The sequence below is a fragment of the Clytia hemisphaerica genome, unplaced genomic scaffold (genome assembly GCF_902728285.1).
Source record: "Clytia hemisphaerica strain Z4C2 unplaced genomic scaffold, Clytia hemisphaerica genome assembly, whole genome shotgun sequence".
Taxonomy (NCBI): Eukaryota; Metazoa; Cnidaria; class Hydrozoa; order Leptothecata; family Clytiidae; genus Clytia; species Clytia hemisphaerica.
This window is the reverse complement of record NW_027104309.1, coordinates 102791-116644: the sequence shown is the minus strand read 5'-3', so window position 1 is coordinate 116644 and position 13854 is coordinate 102791. Positions and strand designations below refer to the sequence as shown.

Sequence of the window (13854 nt, the reverse complement as noted above, 5' to 3'; positions counted from 1 at the left end):
GATCAAAAACATTTTCAATAGGCTACATTTTAAGATACTGACTGTGTTAGTTTTGCATTCAACGTAAGGACAAGAGTGCAGACTTTAAGGAACTCTATTTTATATTTCTCTATTATGATTTAATTAGTTATAAATATCTTAAAATTCAAAATGGTGAGAGTATTTGTTGTAACTGGATCAAACAAAGGCATTGGAAAATCAATAGTGAAGTTACTATTGCAAGATAAAGAGGAAAAGATTGTCTATCTCACTGCAAGAAATGAAGAGCTTGGATTACAAACAGTCAAAGAATTTGAACAAAATGGTTTGAAACCAAGGTTTCATCAACTAGATATTACGGATCAAAACAGTATTAATAGATTACGTGATCATCTTCAAAATGAGCATCTTGGCCTTGATGTTCTGGTCAATAATGCTGGAATGGCATACAAAGGATCAAGTACAGCTCCTTTTGCTGAACAAGCAGAAGTGACAAACAATTGCAACTTCTTTGGAACTGTGAACATATGTGAAGCGCTTTTTCCCATCCTCAAACAAAATGGAAGAGTTGTTCTTGTTTCAAGTTTCACAAGTGAGATGGCATACTCAGGCTTTTCCAAAGAACTTAAAGCTAAATTCACAGATCCAAATTTAAATATGGAAGGTAATTTTTATGTTTTTGTGATTTTTGCTTTTTGAATTTTGGTGTTTTTTTTACTATCTGGTCTTACATTTGAAAATCGATAGTCAAGTTACTACAGGATATTATCATCCTATAATTCATTTCTATTCATTAGAGATTAGTTTGAACTGTATGGTGGTTGAATTCCCTTTATTTTGAGATTCTGATTATAATATTGAATAAAAATTTTCCCTCCTCACATGAAAATTGAAATTTGTTTGTTGCTATATTAGAGGTAGATTTCTAATAAAAGCCTTCTAACTTTTAAAAATTACAGGATTGAAATTGTTAATTCATGATTTCGTTACCGCTGCAAAGGATAATCAACTAAAGGATCGTGGTTGGGTTGAATCTGCATATGCTACTTCAAAAGTTGGTGTTTCCTTTATGGGAATCTTGCAACAAAAACAAGTAGATGCTGAATATCCTGATAAAAACATCCTGGTGAATTACTGCTGTCCTGGTATAGTTGATACTGGAATGACCGGTGGGAGATATGAGGGAATGGTTTCCCCTGATGAAGGTGCTGATACTCCAACTTATTTAGCATTGATTTCTGTTGATGCTAAAGAACCCAAGGGGCAATTTTGCAAATTGAGAAAAGTGGTGCCATACCCTCCATCTGACTGATTTGATTTGATTTAATTTGATTTGATTTGGTTTGATTTTTTTAATGCATTTATTTTTGTAGGGATACAGCTATTTAATATTTTGATACATAGGCATGATTTATTTTCTATTTAATTCCATTTCACATTTTACACAATTCACATTCACTTAGGATCTAGGTATATAATGTAAGCTGATTTTAAACTTCTTTTTGGACCTACCTAAGGTAGTCCTTTAAATTAACCCTTGTCCGTTCGTTCGTTCGTCCGTTCGTTCGTCCGTTCGTCTGTTGCCAGCTTTTCTCGGGATCGGCTCATTAGTTTTTTCTAATTTTTTGCACAATGATGCAAAATGGCAATGCCCAAAATGTGACAGAGCCCGATTTTCGAAAAAAAAATTTCCGGCCGAAAATGGCGGAAATATGCTGGAAAAACTGGTTTTTCGGCATTTTCTCGAGATTTCATCATTAGTTTTTTCTAATTTTTTGCTCAAACATGCGTATTAACAATGCCCAAAACATGGCCTAGTCCGATTTCTGAGAAAAAAATTTTTCCGGCCGAAAATGCCGGAAATATGCCGGAAATCGCCGTTTTTCTGGATTTTCATTGGACTTTTCCATATAATTGGTTGTTTTTTCATTCAAAAAGATTATTAATAGCAATGCCCACCATCAAGCATGTTTCAATTTTCAATAAAATTGATTTTTGAAGCCGGAACTATTTTAAAAGTCGCCGGAACAACCTATTTTCGCCGGAAAGACAGTATTTCTTGAATTTCTTTAGCTGTACTTCATATTTTTTCATGAAAGTTTGCACACTGATGCAAAATGTCAATACCTAAATTGTGACGGAGCCCGATTTTCGAAATAATTCATTTCCGGCCGAAAATGCCGGAAATATGCCGGAAAAACTGGTTTTTTGGCATTTTCTCGAGATTTTATCATTAGTTTTTTCTGATTTTTTGCTCAAAGATGCGTATTAACAATGCTCAAAACATGGCCGAGTCCGATTTTTAAGAAAAATTTTTTTTCGGCGGAAAATGCCTGAAATATGCCCGAAATCGCCGTTTTTCTAGATTTGCATTGGACTTTTCCATATAATTGGTTGTTTTTTCATTCATAAACATTATCAATAGCAATGCCCACCATCAAGCATGTTTCAATTTTCAATAAAATTGATTTTTGAAGCCGGAACTATTTTAAAAGTCGCCGGAACAACCTATTTTCGCCGGAAAGACAGTATTTCTTGAATTTCTCGAGCTGTACTTTACATATTTTTATGAAATTTTGCACACTGATGCCATATGACAATACTTAAAATGTGACGGAGCCCGATTTTCGAAAAACATTTTTTTCCGGCCTAAAATGCCGGAAATATGCCGGAAAAACCAGTTTTTTGACTTTTTCTCGAATTTTCATTTTTTTTTTTTTCTGATTTTTTGCAGAAAGATGCGTATTCGCAATGCTCAAAAAATGGCTGAGTTCGATTTTTGAGAAAAAAAATTTTCCGGTTGCCGGAAATCGCCGTTTTTGCAGATTTTCATTGGATTTTTTCCTTGTATTTCTATGTTTTTCACACAAAAACATTATTGATAACAATGCTCACCATCAAGCATGATTCAATTGTCAATAAAACTGATTTTTGCGACCAGAACTTCCTTTTTTTTTCCCTACAACCCTTCTCTCTCCCCCCATCAACAATCAATGATGAATTTATTGTGTTGTGTATTTTGCTAAATGCTATATTTTCTGACTGATTTTTTTCATTTTTCTTTTCGCATTGCTAACTAACTTTCATCATCAGGTAGGTCCATTCAGCATGTTGCTTGTTTTTAAATAATTTTTGTTTATCTAATTTTTGTTTTAAATATTTTTCTATTTCAATTTAGCTTCACAAGATAATTTTTTCACAACAAGCCAATTAATTAAAATTATTCACCATCAAGTATTTTTGTGTCAATTTGTTTGTACTTTAGATCTTCACTATGGAAAATTAAATAATTTAATATTTTAATTGTAGCATCTAGTTTCAAAAGTTACTTTCATAACCCATTTATTTCATCATTATACAGAGATCTTCACTGCCCCTTTGTTTTGAATCTAACCTTACTTGTATATTTAAAAATTATCTCTGTGTCTTTCATTATAGATTTTATAAAAGCAAAACAAAATAAAATGACTTTAACAAGAGTTTTTGTAGTTACTGGAGCAAACAAAGGTATTGGAAAATCCATTGTTAAATTGCTACTACAAGATAAAGAAGAAAAAATTGTCTATCTTACTGCAAGAAGTGAAGAACTTGGACAAAAAGCTGTAAAAGAGCTTGAACAAAATGGTTTGAAACCAAAATTTCATCAATTGGACCTCACTGATCAACACAGTATTGAAAGCTTGCGTGATTATTTGCAAAAGGAGCATGCTGGACTTGATGTTCTGGTCAATAATGCTGGAATGGCATACAAAGGATCAAGTACAGTTCCTTTTGCTGAACAAGCAGAAGTGACAAATAACTGTAATTTCTTTGGAACATTGAATGTCTGTGATGCATTGTTCCCACTTCTACGCAAGAATGCCAGAGTTGTTCATGTCAGCAGTATGGCCAGTGAATATGCCTACAAAAAGCTCTCTCCTGAAATGAAGCAGAAATTTACTGATGAAAACCTATCCATCGAGGGTAAGATAGTCAAAAACAATGCTTGTTTTGAAAGAGGACTTCTTATTATTTATAATCAAACACATCAAATGTTTTAGTTTTGGCTTTACAGCTCTAGTTATAAAAATCTGTCCTAAATTTATTTTATTCTTTTTTTATAGCAATATATTTCGCAGGTCTATTGACCTCTATTTTTAAATAGCCGCAATAAAAGATTTTTAGCTTTTTACAGTTCTATTACACTTGAAAAACTCAATATTGATCCTGAATAAGATTGGTTGTCCTATTAATATACCGGGTGCGCCACAAAAAAGATTCTCTCTTTGAAACTAATTTTCTCGAAATCTAAAAATTTCAAAAGAACCAATCCTATTTTATTAGAAAGAAGAAAGATAAATTTAAATTTTGATGGGTCATTTATTAAATTCGTTTCATTAGATCAAAAGTTATGCTCAATTGAATAAAAAAGTTACTTTCAGAAAGTGCTCGAAAACGTTTAAAAATCGACCTATCAAATTTTAATTTTGGCCTACATGATGAGGATCATTTTTCAGTAATCAAATACATAAATTTTGAAACTCAAGGGTCAAAAGGGTTTAAATTTTTCATCAAAATCAATTTAATTTACTTTTACTGACATTTTCCTCAGCTTTTTGGTTTTAGACTGGATTAAGTCTATGTAAGGCTGGATGTACCTCGCAATCCATATTTTCTAAATGTATTTTTATGAATTTCACCAAATTTTTTGGCTATTTTGGACAAATTTCCTCATTTTATTGAAATTCAACCATCTTTTATATAACAAAAGGTCATTGAGACAGGTAATTATCATTTTTAATAACTGAAATGAAAATATTGATGTATCATGTAATTATGCTTTTTATGCTTCTTCGATTGGTCGATTTTTAACGTTTTTGAGCACTTTCAGAAAGTAACTTTTTTATTCAATTGACCATAACCTTTGATCTAATGGAGCGAATTTGATAAATGACCCCTGAAAATTTAAGTTTTTCTTCATTCTTTCCAATGGAATAGGAATGGTTCTTTTAGTTTTTTTAGATATCAAGAAAATTAGTTTTAAAGAGAGAAACCTTTTTGTGGCGCACCCGGTATTTTAATTGATACTATTAATTTAGTAAGCAACCTTTAATAAAGTACAAAAAATTGTTAAAAACTTCTTTTGATAACTAGATATTATCTTTGATTATTAACTTTAGGATTAAAGGAGCTGATCAATACCTTTGTTCAATCTGCCAAGGATAACCAAGCTACTGAAAGAGGTTTCCCTCAAAGTGCTTATGGTATGTCAAAACTCGGTGAAACAGTAATGACAATGATCCAACAAAAACACTTTGATGCTACACAGCCTGAAAAGAACATCCTGATCAATTCTTGTTGTCCTGGCCTGGTTGATACTGATATGACAGGTGGAAAATATCCAAATCCATTACCAGTTGACGAAGGGGCTGACACACCAACATTCCTTGCTCTTATACCAGTTGACGCCAAAGAACCAAGAGGGAAATTCTGTAAATTGCGTAAGGTTTGCCCATTTCCACCTTCAAGCTGACTGAATAAATTGTAACCGTGGGAGTTTTTTTTCAGAATTCAATTTTTTATAACTTTGTAAACTCAAAGACAGCACCAATTCATTTCAAAATGGGAGTTTTTTGCCTTTGTACGTTGTAATTACGCATAAAGGTCATGATTTGAAGTTAAGGATTATATCAGATAATATCGAAGCATTAGATCCTGATATTCTTGAACTTTTTTCATTCACATAATACTTTAACGTAGAATTCACAATATTTTGTATTTTTTGTAGGGGCTTTTTTGTTTTATGTCTACATATCTTATAATATTGTATTAGTTCGTTTTCAAAATATTTTTCTCTACCTTTAAAATAGGCATGAACCACCACAATTTGTAAATTTCTCACTTCTCGCTGTTTTGAAAAATTCAGAAGACTTTTATTTCATTCTTTATGATTCTTTTTTGTTTCAGGAAATTAAAGAAAAACTATTATCATGTCATCTTCACCGAGGGTTTTTGTAGTAACTGGTGCGAATAAAGGTATTGGAAAATCAATAGTAAAACTATTTTTGCAAGATAAAGAAGAAAAGATTGTCTATCTCACTGCAAGAAATGAAGAGCTTGGATTACAAACAGTCAAAGAATTTGAACAAAATGGTTTGAAACCAAGGTTTCGTCAACTAGATATTACGGATCAAAACAGTATTGATAGATTACGTGATCATTTGCAAAAGGAGCATCATGGCATTGATGTATTGGTTAATAATGCTGGAATAGCATATTCTAATGCAAGTACTATACCATTTGGTGAGCAAGCAGACACAACAACTAAATGCAATTTCTTTGGAACTTTAAGTGTATGTGAGGCACTGTTCCCACTTTTGCGTAGAAATGCTAGAGTGGTTCATGTATCAAGTGGGGCTGGTACCAGGGGTTATGAGGCCTTGTCAGCGGAGATGAAAGGAAAGTTTAGTGACCCTAACCTCCCTATTCAAGGTAAATTATTTTTATGATAATGATATGTCATTTTTCTTTCTCTGAAGTCATAGTATTTGATGATATTGCATGCAGAAATGTTTATCGCTTATTGGGTTTCATTCTTGTTAAATTCTTCCAAATGATGGACTTTCATGCCAGTGTTTTTGTGTTCAAAATTTATTATTTTATGCTGCACCCCATCTCTGATATGCATTAATTTCTTTTAGATCTGAAAGATTTGATCAATGTATTTGTGCAAGCTGCCAGAGACAATCAAGTCACTGAGAAAGGTTTCAAACAGAATGCATATGGTATTTCCAAACTCGGTCAAATAGTATTGGCTAGCATTCAACAAAGACAATTTGACAGTAACAAACCCGAGCAAAATATTCTTGTTAATTCTTGTACACCAGGGTTTGTAGATACTGACATGACTCAACATATGATTGCTAATAATAAAAAAACAGTTGACGAGGGAGCAGATACCCCTGTATATCTTGCTCTTCTTTCTCCTGATGTAAAAGAACCTAGAGGAAAATTTTTGAGGTCAAGAGAAGTTGAGGCATTTCCACCAACCAATTGAATGAAAATGTTCTTTATGAAATGTCAACAAATAGATGCATCTTTTAGCAGACCATTTCATACCATTTCATAACTACCTTATTACACGAATATTACATTTACAAATTGAAAAATTTCGTGTTAATAAAAACCCCCTTGCTTAATTAAAACCAGCCATTGTTTCCTTGAAAAACCAGAAAAATTCGTCTTAATTTCAGATCGTGCAATTTTCAAGGCCGTTGAATACTACCTGCCTAATTTTTCAATTATGCAATCTTTTCTAGAGATTTTGGTACGAATCAAAATAGGGTCGCATTTTACTGGAGTTTTAGAGTCATCATGAGATTTTATATTGTTAGGAATTACCGATCCTTGTTTTCTGAAAAAAGCTTCCATTTCTTGTTATTATCTAAAAGTTTTTTAGATATTCCTAAAGTCATCAACATTTTCCAAATTTTTGTGTTTCAGGCAGATTAAGTTATCATAAGCTATAAAAGTATATTCAAATAACTATCATGGATTCCAAACCTAGAGTTTTTGTTGTAACTGGATCAAACAAAGGTATCGGAAAATCAATAGTCAAACGATTATTACAAGATAAAGAAGAAAAGACTGTCTATCTCACTGCAAGAAATGAAGAGCTTGGATTACAAACAGTCAAAGAATTTGAACAAAATGGTTTGAAACCAAGATTTCATCAACTGGATATTACCGATCAAAACAGTATTGGTAGATTACATGATTATTTGAAAAGTGAGCATGGTGGACTTAATGTATTGGTTAATAATGCTGGTGTCGCCTTTAGAGGAGATTCCCCTTTACATGGTGCAAAGACCACTGTCGGCTGTAATTATTTTGGATTGATGAATATTTTTAATTCGTTTTTTCCCTTGTTGAAACAGAACGGAGTTGTTGTTAATATTTCCAGTGTTTCGAGTGTCCATGCGTACAAACGGTTGTCGGATGGTTTGAAACGAAGGTTCAGTGATTCTGGGTTGACTGTAGATGGTATGAACATTTTTCAATCGTTATTTTTTAATTAATATCATTGCAATGGCTAATTTGAAAAGGCTCTTCACATGTTTTAGTTCTTTTGTCGACACAACAAAGGAAAGGGGAAAAAAATTGCCGAAAATGGAAGGATTTTGTCTCTTTGAAATCTCAAATTCGTCCATCTATTTAAAGGGATTATCAGATGATTTTTGATATTTGGCCTAGAGATACCTTTCATGGTCCAGAGAGACACCTCTAAATCTTTTGACCCAATTTCTTTTCAAAGCTGAGATGTTTGACTTTGAAATCTCTAAAAATGAGTCTTTACACAGTCTTTACGTTAAATTTCTATTGTTTTCAAGTAAAAATTTGAAAATTCAAAGTCGAATATCTCAGCTTTGGAAAATAATTGAGAGAGGTGTCTCTCCTGACCATAAAAGGTATCTCTGAGTAAGCCAAATATCAAAAATCATCTGAAACTATCATCCTATACATTTCCTATGATTTTTCTTTTCAGCACTGAGCATTCTCATGAACGAGTTTATTACCGCAACTGAAGACCAGGACACTTTCGAAGCCACTGGATGGCCAACAAGTGCATATGGAGTTTCCAAAATGGGTGTCTCTTTTCTTACACAACTTCAACAAAAAAGCTTTGATGCTGAAGAACCAAATCGAAATATAAAAGTTAACTCGTGTTGTCCAGGTCTTGTGGAGACGGACATGACTCGAGGAAAACATGAAAAGAGCTGGTACCAGACTCCAGAAGAGGGAGCTGACACTCCAGTCTATTTATCACTGTTACAGGCTAATGATGATTCGATCAAAGGATGTTTTTGTCAGAAACGAAAACCGACTACATACCCACCACAAGAAACAGCAAACAGTTGAATGTGATTTTTTTATCAAGTTTGACCAAGTTTCCATATGTTGATCATAATAAAACTTTCAACAAATATTATTGACTGATTTTCAAGCAATGGAAATACATAAATCTTGAACTTCTTTATCCGATTTTTCTTTTATTTTTTAACTGTTTCATGTAACCAAAAATCAAGGAACCTAAATTAATTTAATTTTTTTAATTAATTGCATTTAAAAAATTGATATGACTTTTGTTGAAATTTTATTCAACATTTTTTATACAAACTGCATAATAATTTTAATTTATTGCTTGAATCTTGTCGGAATTTTAAATGTCTGTCATGAAATATATTGAACATTAACTGGGTATTAAATAAACAAGATACCAAATAATTGATAATATTTAAGTTCTCGTTCTGTAAGTTATTTTTTTGATCAATTCTGACTTTCTTTATCCGTTTAGGGAAATCTTTGAGATGATGGTGGTGCGGTTGATGACATTTTTTTTATTTGGCCTTGTTATTGAAATTTTCTCACCTTTTTGTCATTTTAGATACAATACAAAAGAATAGAAAAATAAAACAAACAAAAACAGTTGAAATATATTTAGTATTTTCTGCAAATGGTAAAACGAATGTATGGAGACAGTGCTGGAGAGGAAAATGATGAAAAACCTTCGAAAACACTCGTTCTTGATTCTACTGCAGAGTCATGTAACAGTGACACAAAAATCAAATGTAGCGTCAGAAGTTTTTATGGGAACAGACCTTCCAGGTGGACTGCAGCTGTTACATATAAACCAAAACAATCGACCGAGGAAAAATGTTCTTTAGTAGCTGATAGCACCTCCAATGATGAGAAGTCAAAGGAGTTGTCTGAAGACAGTAGAAACGGCTCTAAAGAAAAAAATTCCAAAAATATATGTAAGGATAGTGAAACTTCAATATCTACGAATTCACATGATTTCATGAGTTCTACAGGAAACAATGTCAAATTTAATGGAAACTCTCCCAAGAAAGACGAAAGTACAAATAGGGAGTCACCTTTTAATAGTCCTTGTAAAGATCCACCCGTACGGAGATATTATAAACGTGATATGTTTTGGACTTCAAATATTTATGGCAAGAAACGTAAAAATGAGTCACCGAGTAAAAGTCTTTCATCACCAACGAAAACTTGTTCATCGCCGACAAAAACTCGTTTATCGCCGACTAAGGCTCGTTCGTCGCCGAGGAAAACTTGGTCCTCACCAAGAAATTTAAAATCGAAAACGAACGATAATTTTAAAACCATAGAAACTCAAACATATTTTTCGCCAAGTTTAGATACAGATTCTGCTAACACTACTCCACGTATGTCCGCTCGCTCGTCACCGTTCGTTGATCCCTCACAGGTGGCAGACCTCGTTAACGAATCCACTGAAATGAAAGATGAGGATCCTATCAATCACCATCATCGGCAACCCGTGACTCCATCAACTGTTAATGTTTTAAGCACTGAAAAGTCACTGAAAAAAAATAGTATCGAAAAAACTCAAGTATCAAAAACTTCAAGTTCAGTTACTCATATTGTAAGCGGTGGTGTAAAATCACCTCAAACTCATGACTCATGTGAAGTGATCTTGACACCTGATTCCAAAGACAAAGATATGGAGAAAGGTGAAGATCCCATTTCCGACAACGGCGCTAATGGTGGTGAGGAAGAGCCGTATCAGATGTTTAGTTTGGACACTTCAAGTCAAATGGACACTAGTTGTTTATCTGAGTCCAGCTCCGGTCATTCACCGTCTAAAAAGACACCGAAAAAGCATCGTGAGAAAACACTACTAAATTATTTTTCGAAAGTTGAAAGGACGAACGATCCTGGAAAACAGAACAGTACAAAGAAGACTCCAAAAAGAGATAATTCTGCTGATGAAAAGAAGACCAATAAGCGACAGATGCAGTTTTCGAAAACTGGACTCTCTCCACAAATCCAAAATGAGTATGATTCTTGCTTCAATTTTTTTCTATAGATTGCTCAGGAATCTTCATTAGCGCTTGTCAGATGAATTAAGATTTATAAGCCTATTGGCTACTGATAATGATTGGGGCTATCTTTTAAATCTCGACCAGTTGGTTCAATATTGCATAAGATGTATAAAGAAATATTAATTTGGAGCTGGCCTGCTCCTCTCTAAAAAGGAGCGCATTGAAAACCTGTATGGACAACTTGCAGTAGAGTATAATACGTGTGTATTGCAGTTGCGGATCAAAATTTACGACGGAGAGTGTTCCTTTTAGAAATAAGGAAATGAAAACTCTGCGTTATAGATTTGGAACCTCCTCAGATCCGCCACTGCATTTCTTATTCTTTTCACTTTTTCTTCTTTTTCTTTTTAGCGATGAGAACAACTTATTATTTGATTTACCAACGTCCGTCCGAAAAACTCCTCAAAACCGTAAGAAGCCAATGAAAAAGAAAGTGACACCTGCCAAAGAGCAAATGTATATTGTAAGACAATTCATTTCCCGATACACTCAAAAAGCTTCATTATTCTTTTCCAATTGACCAGGCTTGTCCATTCACTTGTGGTCCTGGCACCTTTGGACAATAGACGATATCGGCTTTCTGAATTCTCCCCGAATGATTACCCATGATGCATTGTTAGGGTTTGGGTTATCGTCCGTGAATTTCTTTGCGCAATGCATCATGGGTAATCATTCGGGGAGAATTCGGTAAAGTCGATATCGTCTATTCAACCATCGCTCACTCCTCTCCTTTCTCTTTTAAAGGATGTCGGTCAAAAAGATTTCGGCCACGTCAAATGTGAAAGTTGTGGCATGGTTTACACTAAAAGTCAAGAAGAAGATGAAGAACAGCATGCTAAGTACCATCAAAAGATTGTGCAGAAACTTCGCTTCAATGTAAGCCGATTTTTAATCTTCTCGTTTTTTATCCACTCTTAATGGTGAAAGAAAAAAAAAACTTTTAAAAACATTTAAAAATAAATCTATAATTGGCTAATAAAATTTTCCTTTGTCTTTTTCAAAACTGTTTTCATTGTAATTTTATTAACCAATCATAGATTTGTTTTTAAAATGTTTTTAAATTTTTTTTCTTGTTGATAGATTTTTACACTCTGATGATGACCTCTTGTAGTGAAGGTAGAATATATAGTTTTTAAATAAAAACATAATGCTTCTGGTTATTCTTTTCACCATTAAATTATTGGCCCAAAGAAATATCTTAAAATATTCCCTCTTACATTTAAGATTGTTAGATCACTCTCATTCAGGCCTACCTAGGCCACAGTAGAGAGAGTTCTGATACCCAATCACCTCACCTGGTTGAGTGTTTTCCTCTATTAAAATCTAACGTTGTGTTTCTCAAAAATTTTACAGATTACCTTATCGGGGAAAAAAACGTCGGAGGAAAACAACGAAAATTTTGAGGGGGTTACGAAATTTTTCCCCGACGAAATTTATCCCCGACATTTTATCACCTGACCAAAACTTTAACCTGATTTTTTTATCCCCGACCAAAACTTTTACTCGATTTCTTTTCCCCTAACCAAAATTCAAATCCAAATATTTTACGCCTTTATTAAACGAAATTAGTGCTTCAAACGTCGAATTACAAGATCTATTTTCGAGATAGTGAAGGAAACCATTTCATTTGGACAACTTAGTCGGGTGGAAGTGACTAAATTATAAATTTGGTCGGGGAAAAGTGACGAAATTGAAATTTTGGTCGGGGGAAAGTGACGAAAATGCCTCTAGGTGACGAAATTTTCACCAACGAAAAAAGACCCCGACAAAATAAAACTCCGGTATTTTTTTTCCCGATAAGGTAAACGGATTCACAACTGCTTTTTTCGCTTTTAGGGTTGGAAGGCAGAGAGAATTCTCGAAGAATTTCCGGACGGCAGAATCATTTCAATAAAAGATTCGGACAATTTTATGCACTTGAAAAAGGTTTAGTTTTTATCGACCTTTGGAGATGAATTCCATTTCATATTAATACGGCGGTGGAGCTATCATAAGATGTAACTTTTCTAGCTCTGAATTTCTTGATGTGAGAATTATACAATTTCGTCATATCTAAAACAAAGTTAGTCCATCCTTGAAATTTCAATGAAACCTTTTTTACAAACCAATTGGAAACCAACTCAACTTCTTAAGGCTCCAGTTTTCAGCGGTAAAAGTTCTTCCGTCTCAGACGGATTTCCGTCTCAGTGAAGTATATAAAGAAGCTTTTCCCATCTCAAAGTTCTGTTTAATCCACCGAAGTTTCAGAATCATGTGCTAAATTGCTATTTAATAAAATCCGTTTTCCGTCTCAAACTTTGGTTTGACCACTGAGTTTTCTAATAATGATATTTTGCGTTTCATCTTTCCAGTTGAACGAGATCAGAGAAGTGGTAGACGGTGAGTTGGGGTTTGCATCTTCACAAGAAAAAAGGAGCCTTGGTCAATATGAACAGGTAGGAAACCTTTTAGACTCGGCTATTACGTTTATTATGTTTGCATTGACTCTATTCGTACTAGAGGGGGGGGGGGCTGTTTCTGTTCGGGGTTGAAATTAATGTTAATAGCTCCTGAAGTAATAAGAGCTTTTGGCATGAAATTTTCTGTAAATTCCCAACTTTTATTTAGCTTCAAAATAAAAAAAAATTGAACATTTCTGACAGTAAGGTTAAGTTTGACAGTTATGTCAAATCGTTTGAACTGTAATTTATTGAATATTTAGGATAAAATAAGCATTTTGGACTTCTAAAGCCTTTGTTATAATACAATTCGTGATATGCAACACTGGAGAGTCTTCCAAGAATTTTTAAAAAGTTCGACCCAACACGTCACTTTTTCTATTGTTTGAGTGACGAATTTGGTTGAACTTTTTGAAAATTCTCAGAAGACTCTCCAGTGTTGCATAGTATGAATTGCTATTTATAAGAGCAAAGCAAATTTTCGGGTTTTGCTCACTTTTAGCATGATGAATGACGTCATCAAAAAAAATTTTTTG

At 33.6% G+C, this 13854-nt stretch overlaps 5 protein-coding genes across 6 annotated transcripts in view; all 5 read left to right on the top strand.

The window, feature by feature from the left end:
* On the top strand, positions 1–2900 carry LOC136817510 (carbonyl reductase [NADPH] 1-like). Its single transcript, XM_067073835.1, has 2 exons — positions 1–643; positions 939–2900. Exons 1-2 carry the CDS (start codon positions 151–153, stop codon positions 1289–1291), a joined length of 846 nt encoding a protein of 281 aa, XP_066929936.1. The 5' UTR covers positions 1–150; the 3' UTR covers positions 1292–2900.
* Positions 2901–3420: 520 nt separating this feature from the next.
* On the top strand, positions 3421–5835 carry LOC136817509 (carbonyl reductase [NADPH] 1-like). Its single transcript, XM_067073834.1, has 2 exons — positions 3421–3942; positions 5139–5835. Exons 1-2 carry the CDS (start codon positions 3444–3446, stop codon positions 5489–5491), a joined length of 852 nt encoding a protein of 283 aa, XP_066929935.1. The 5' UTR covers positions 3421–3443; the 3' UTR covers positions 5492–5835.
* A 64-nt stretch (positions 5836–5899) lies between these two features.
* On the top strand, positions 5900–7064 carry LOC136817508 (carbonyl reductase [NADPH] 3-like). The gene is made up of 2 exons (XM_067073833.1): positions 5900–6450; positions 6660–7064. The coding sequence occupies exons 1-2, from the start codon at positions 5949–5951 to the stop codon at positions 7013–7015; spliced, it is 858 nt and encodes a 285-aa protein (XP_066929934.1). The 5' UTR covers positions 5900–5948; the 3' UTR covers positions 7016–7064.
* A 368-nt stretch (positions 7065–7432) lies between these two features.
* Positions 7433–8963, top strand: LOC136817507 (carbonyl reductase [NADPH] 3-like). The gene is made up of 2 exons (XM_067073832.1): positions 7433–8001; positions 8504–8963. The coding sequence occupies exons 1-2, from the start codon at positions 7509–7511 to the stop codon at positions 8875–8877; spliced, it is 867 nt and encodes a 288-aa protein (XP_066929933.1). The 5' UTR covers positions 7433–7508; the 3' UTR covers positions 8878–8963.
* A 438-nt stretch (positions 8964–9401) lies between these two features.
* Positions 9402–13854, top strand: part of LOC136817504 (N-acetyltransferase ESCO2-like) — a 23667-nt gene continuing 19214 nt past the window's right edge. The window contains exons 1-5 of one of the 2 annotated variants that reach the window (XM_067073821.1): positions 9402–10833; positions 11232–11343; positions 11625–11756; positions 12717–12806; positions 13232–13315. In XM_067073821.1, coding sequence (XP_066929922.1) covers positions 9473–10833; positions 11232–11343; positions 11625–11756; positions 12717–12806; positions 13232–13315 — 1779 coding nt within the window. In that variant the 5' untranslated portion in view covers positions 9402–9472. The remainder of the gene's footprint in view (positions 10834–11231; positions 11344–11624; positions 11757–12716; positions 12807–13231; positions 13316–13854) is intronic. The other variant, XM_067073822.1, reaches the window with a different exon arrangement.

What these genes read in the sequence shown, in the direction of transcription:
- LOC136817510 (XM_067073835.1), top strand. Translation starts at nt 151, where the DNA reads ATGGTGAGAGTATTTGTTGTAACTGGATCAAACAAAGGCATTGGAAAA. An exon ending in TCCAAATTTAAATATGGAAG is followed by an intron (nt 644 to 938) that starts GTAATTTTTATG and finishes TAAAAATTACAG; the next exon opens with GATTGAAATTGTTAATTCAT.
- LOC136817509 (XM_067073834.1), top strand. Translation starts at nt 3,444, where the DNA reads ATGACTTTAACAAGAGTTTTTGTAGTTACTGGAGCAAACAAAGGTATT. An exon ending in TGAAAACCTATCCATCGAGG is followed by an intron (nt 3,943 to 5,138) that starts GTAAGATAGTCA and finishes TATTAACTTTAG; the next exon opens with GATTAAAGGAGCTGATCAAT.
- LOC136817508 (XM_067073833.1), top strand. Translation starts at nt 5,949, where the DNA reads ATGTCATCTTCACCGAGGGTTTTTGTAGTAACTGGTGCGAATAAAGGT. An exon ending in CCCTAACCTCCCTATTCAAG is followed by an intron (nt 6,451 to 6,659) that starts GTAAATTATTTT and finishes AATTTCTTTTAG; the next exon opens with ATCTGAAAGATTTGATCAAT.
- LOC136817507 (XM_067073832.1), top strand. Translation starts at nt 7,509, where the DNA reads ATGGATTCCAAACCTAGAGTTTTTGTTGTAACTGGATCAAACAAAGGT. An exon ending in TTCTGGGTTGACTGTAGATG is followed by an intron (nt 8,002 to 8,503) that starts GTATGAACATTT and finishes TTTTCTTTTCAG; the next exon opens with CACTGAGCATTCTCATGAAC.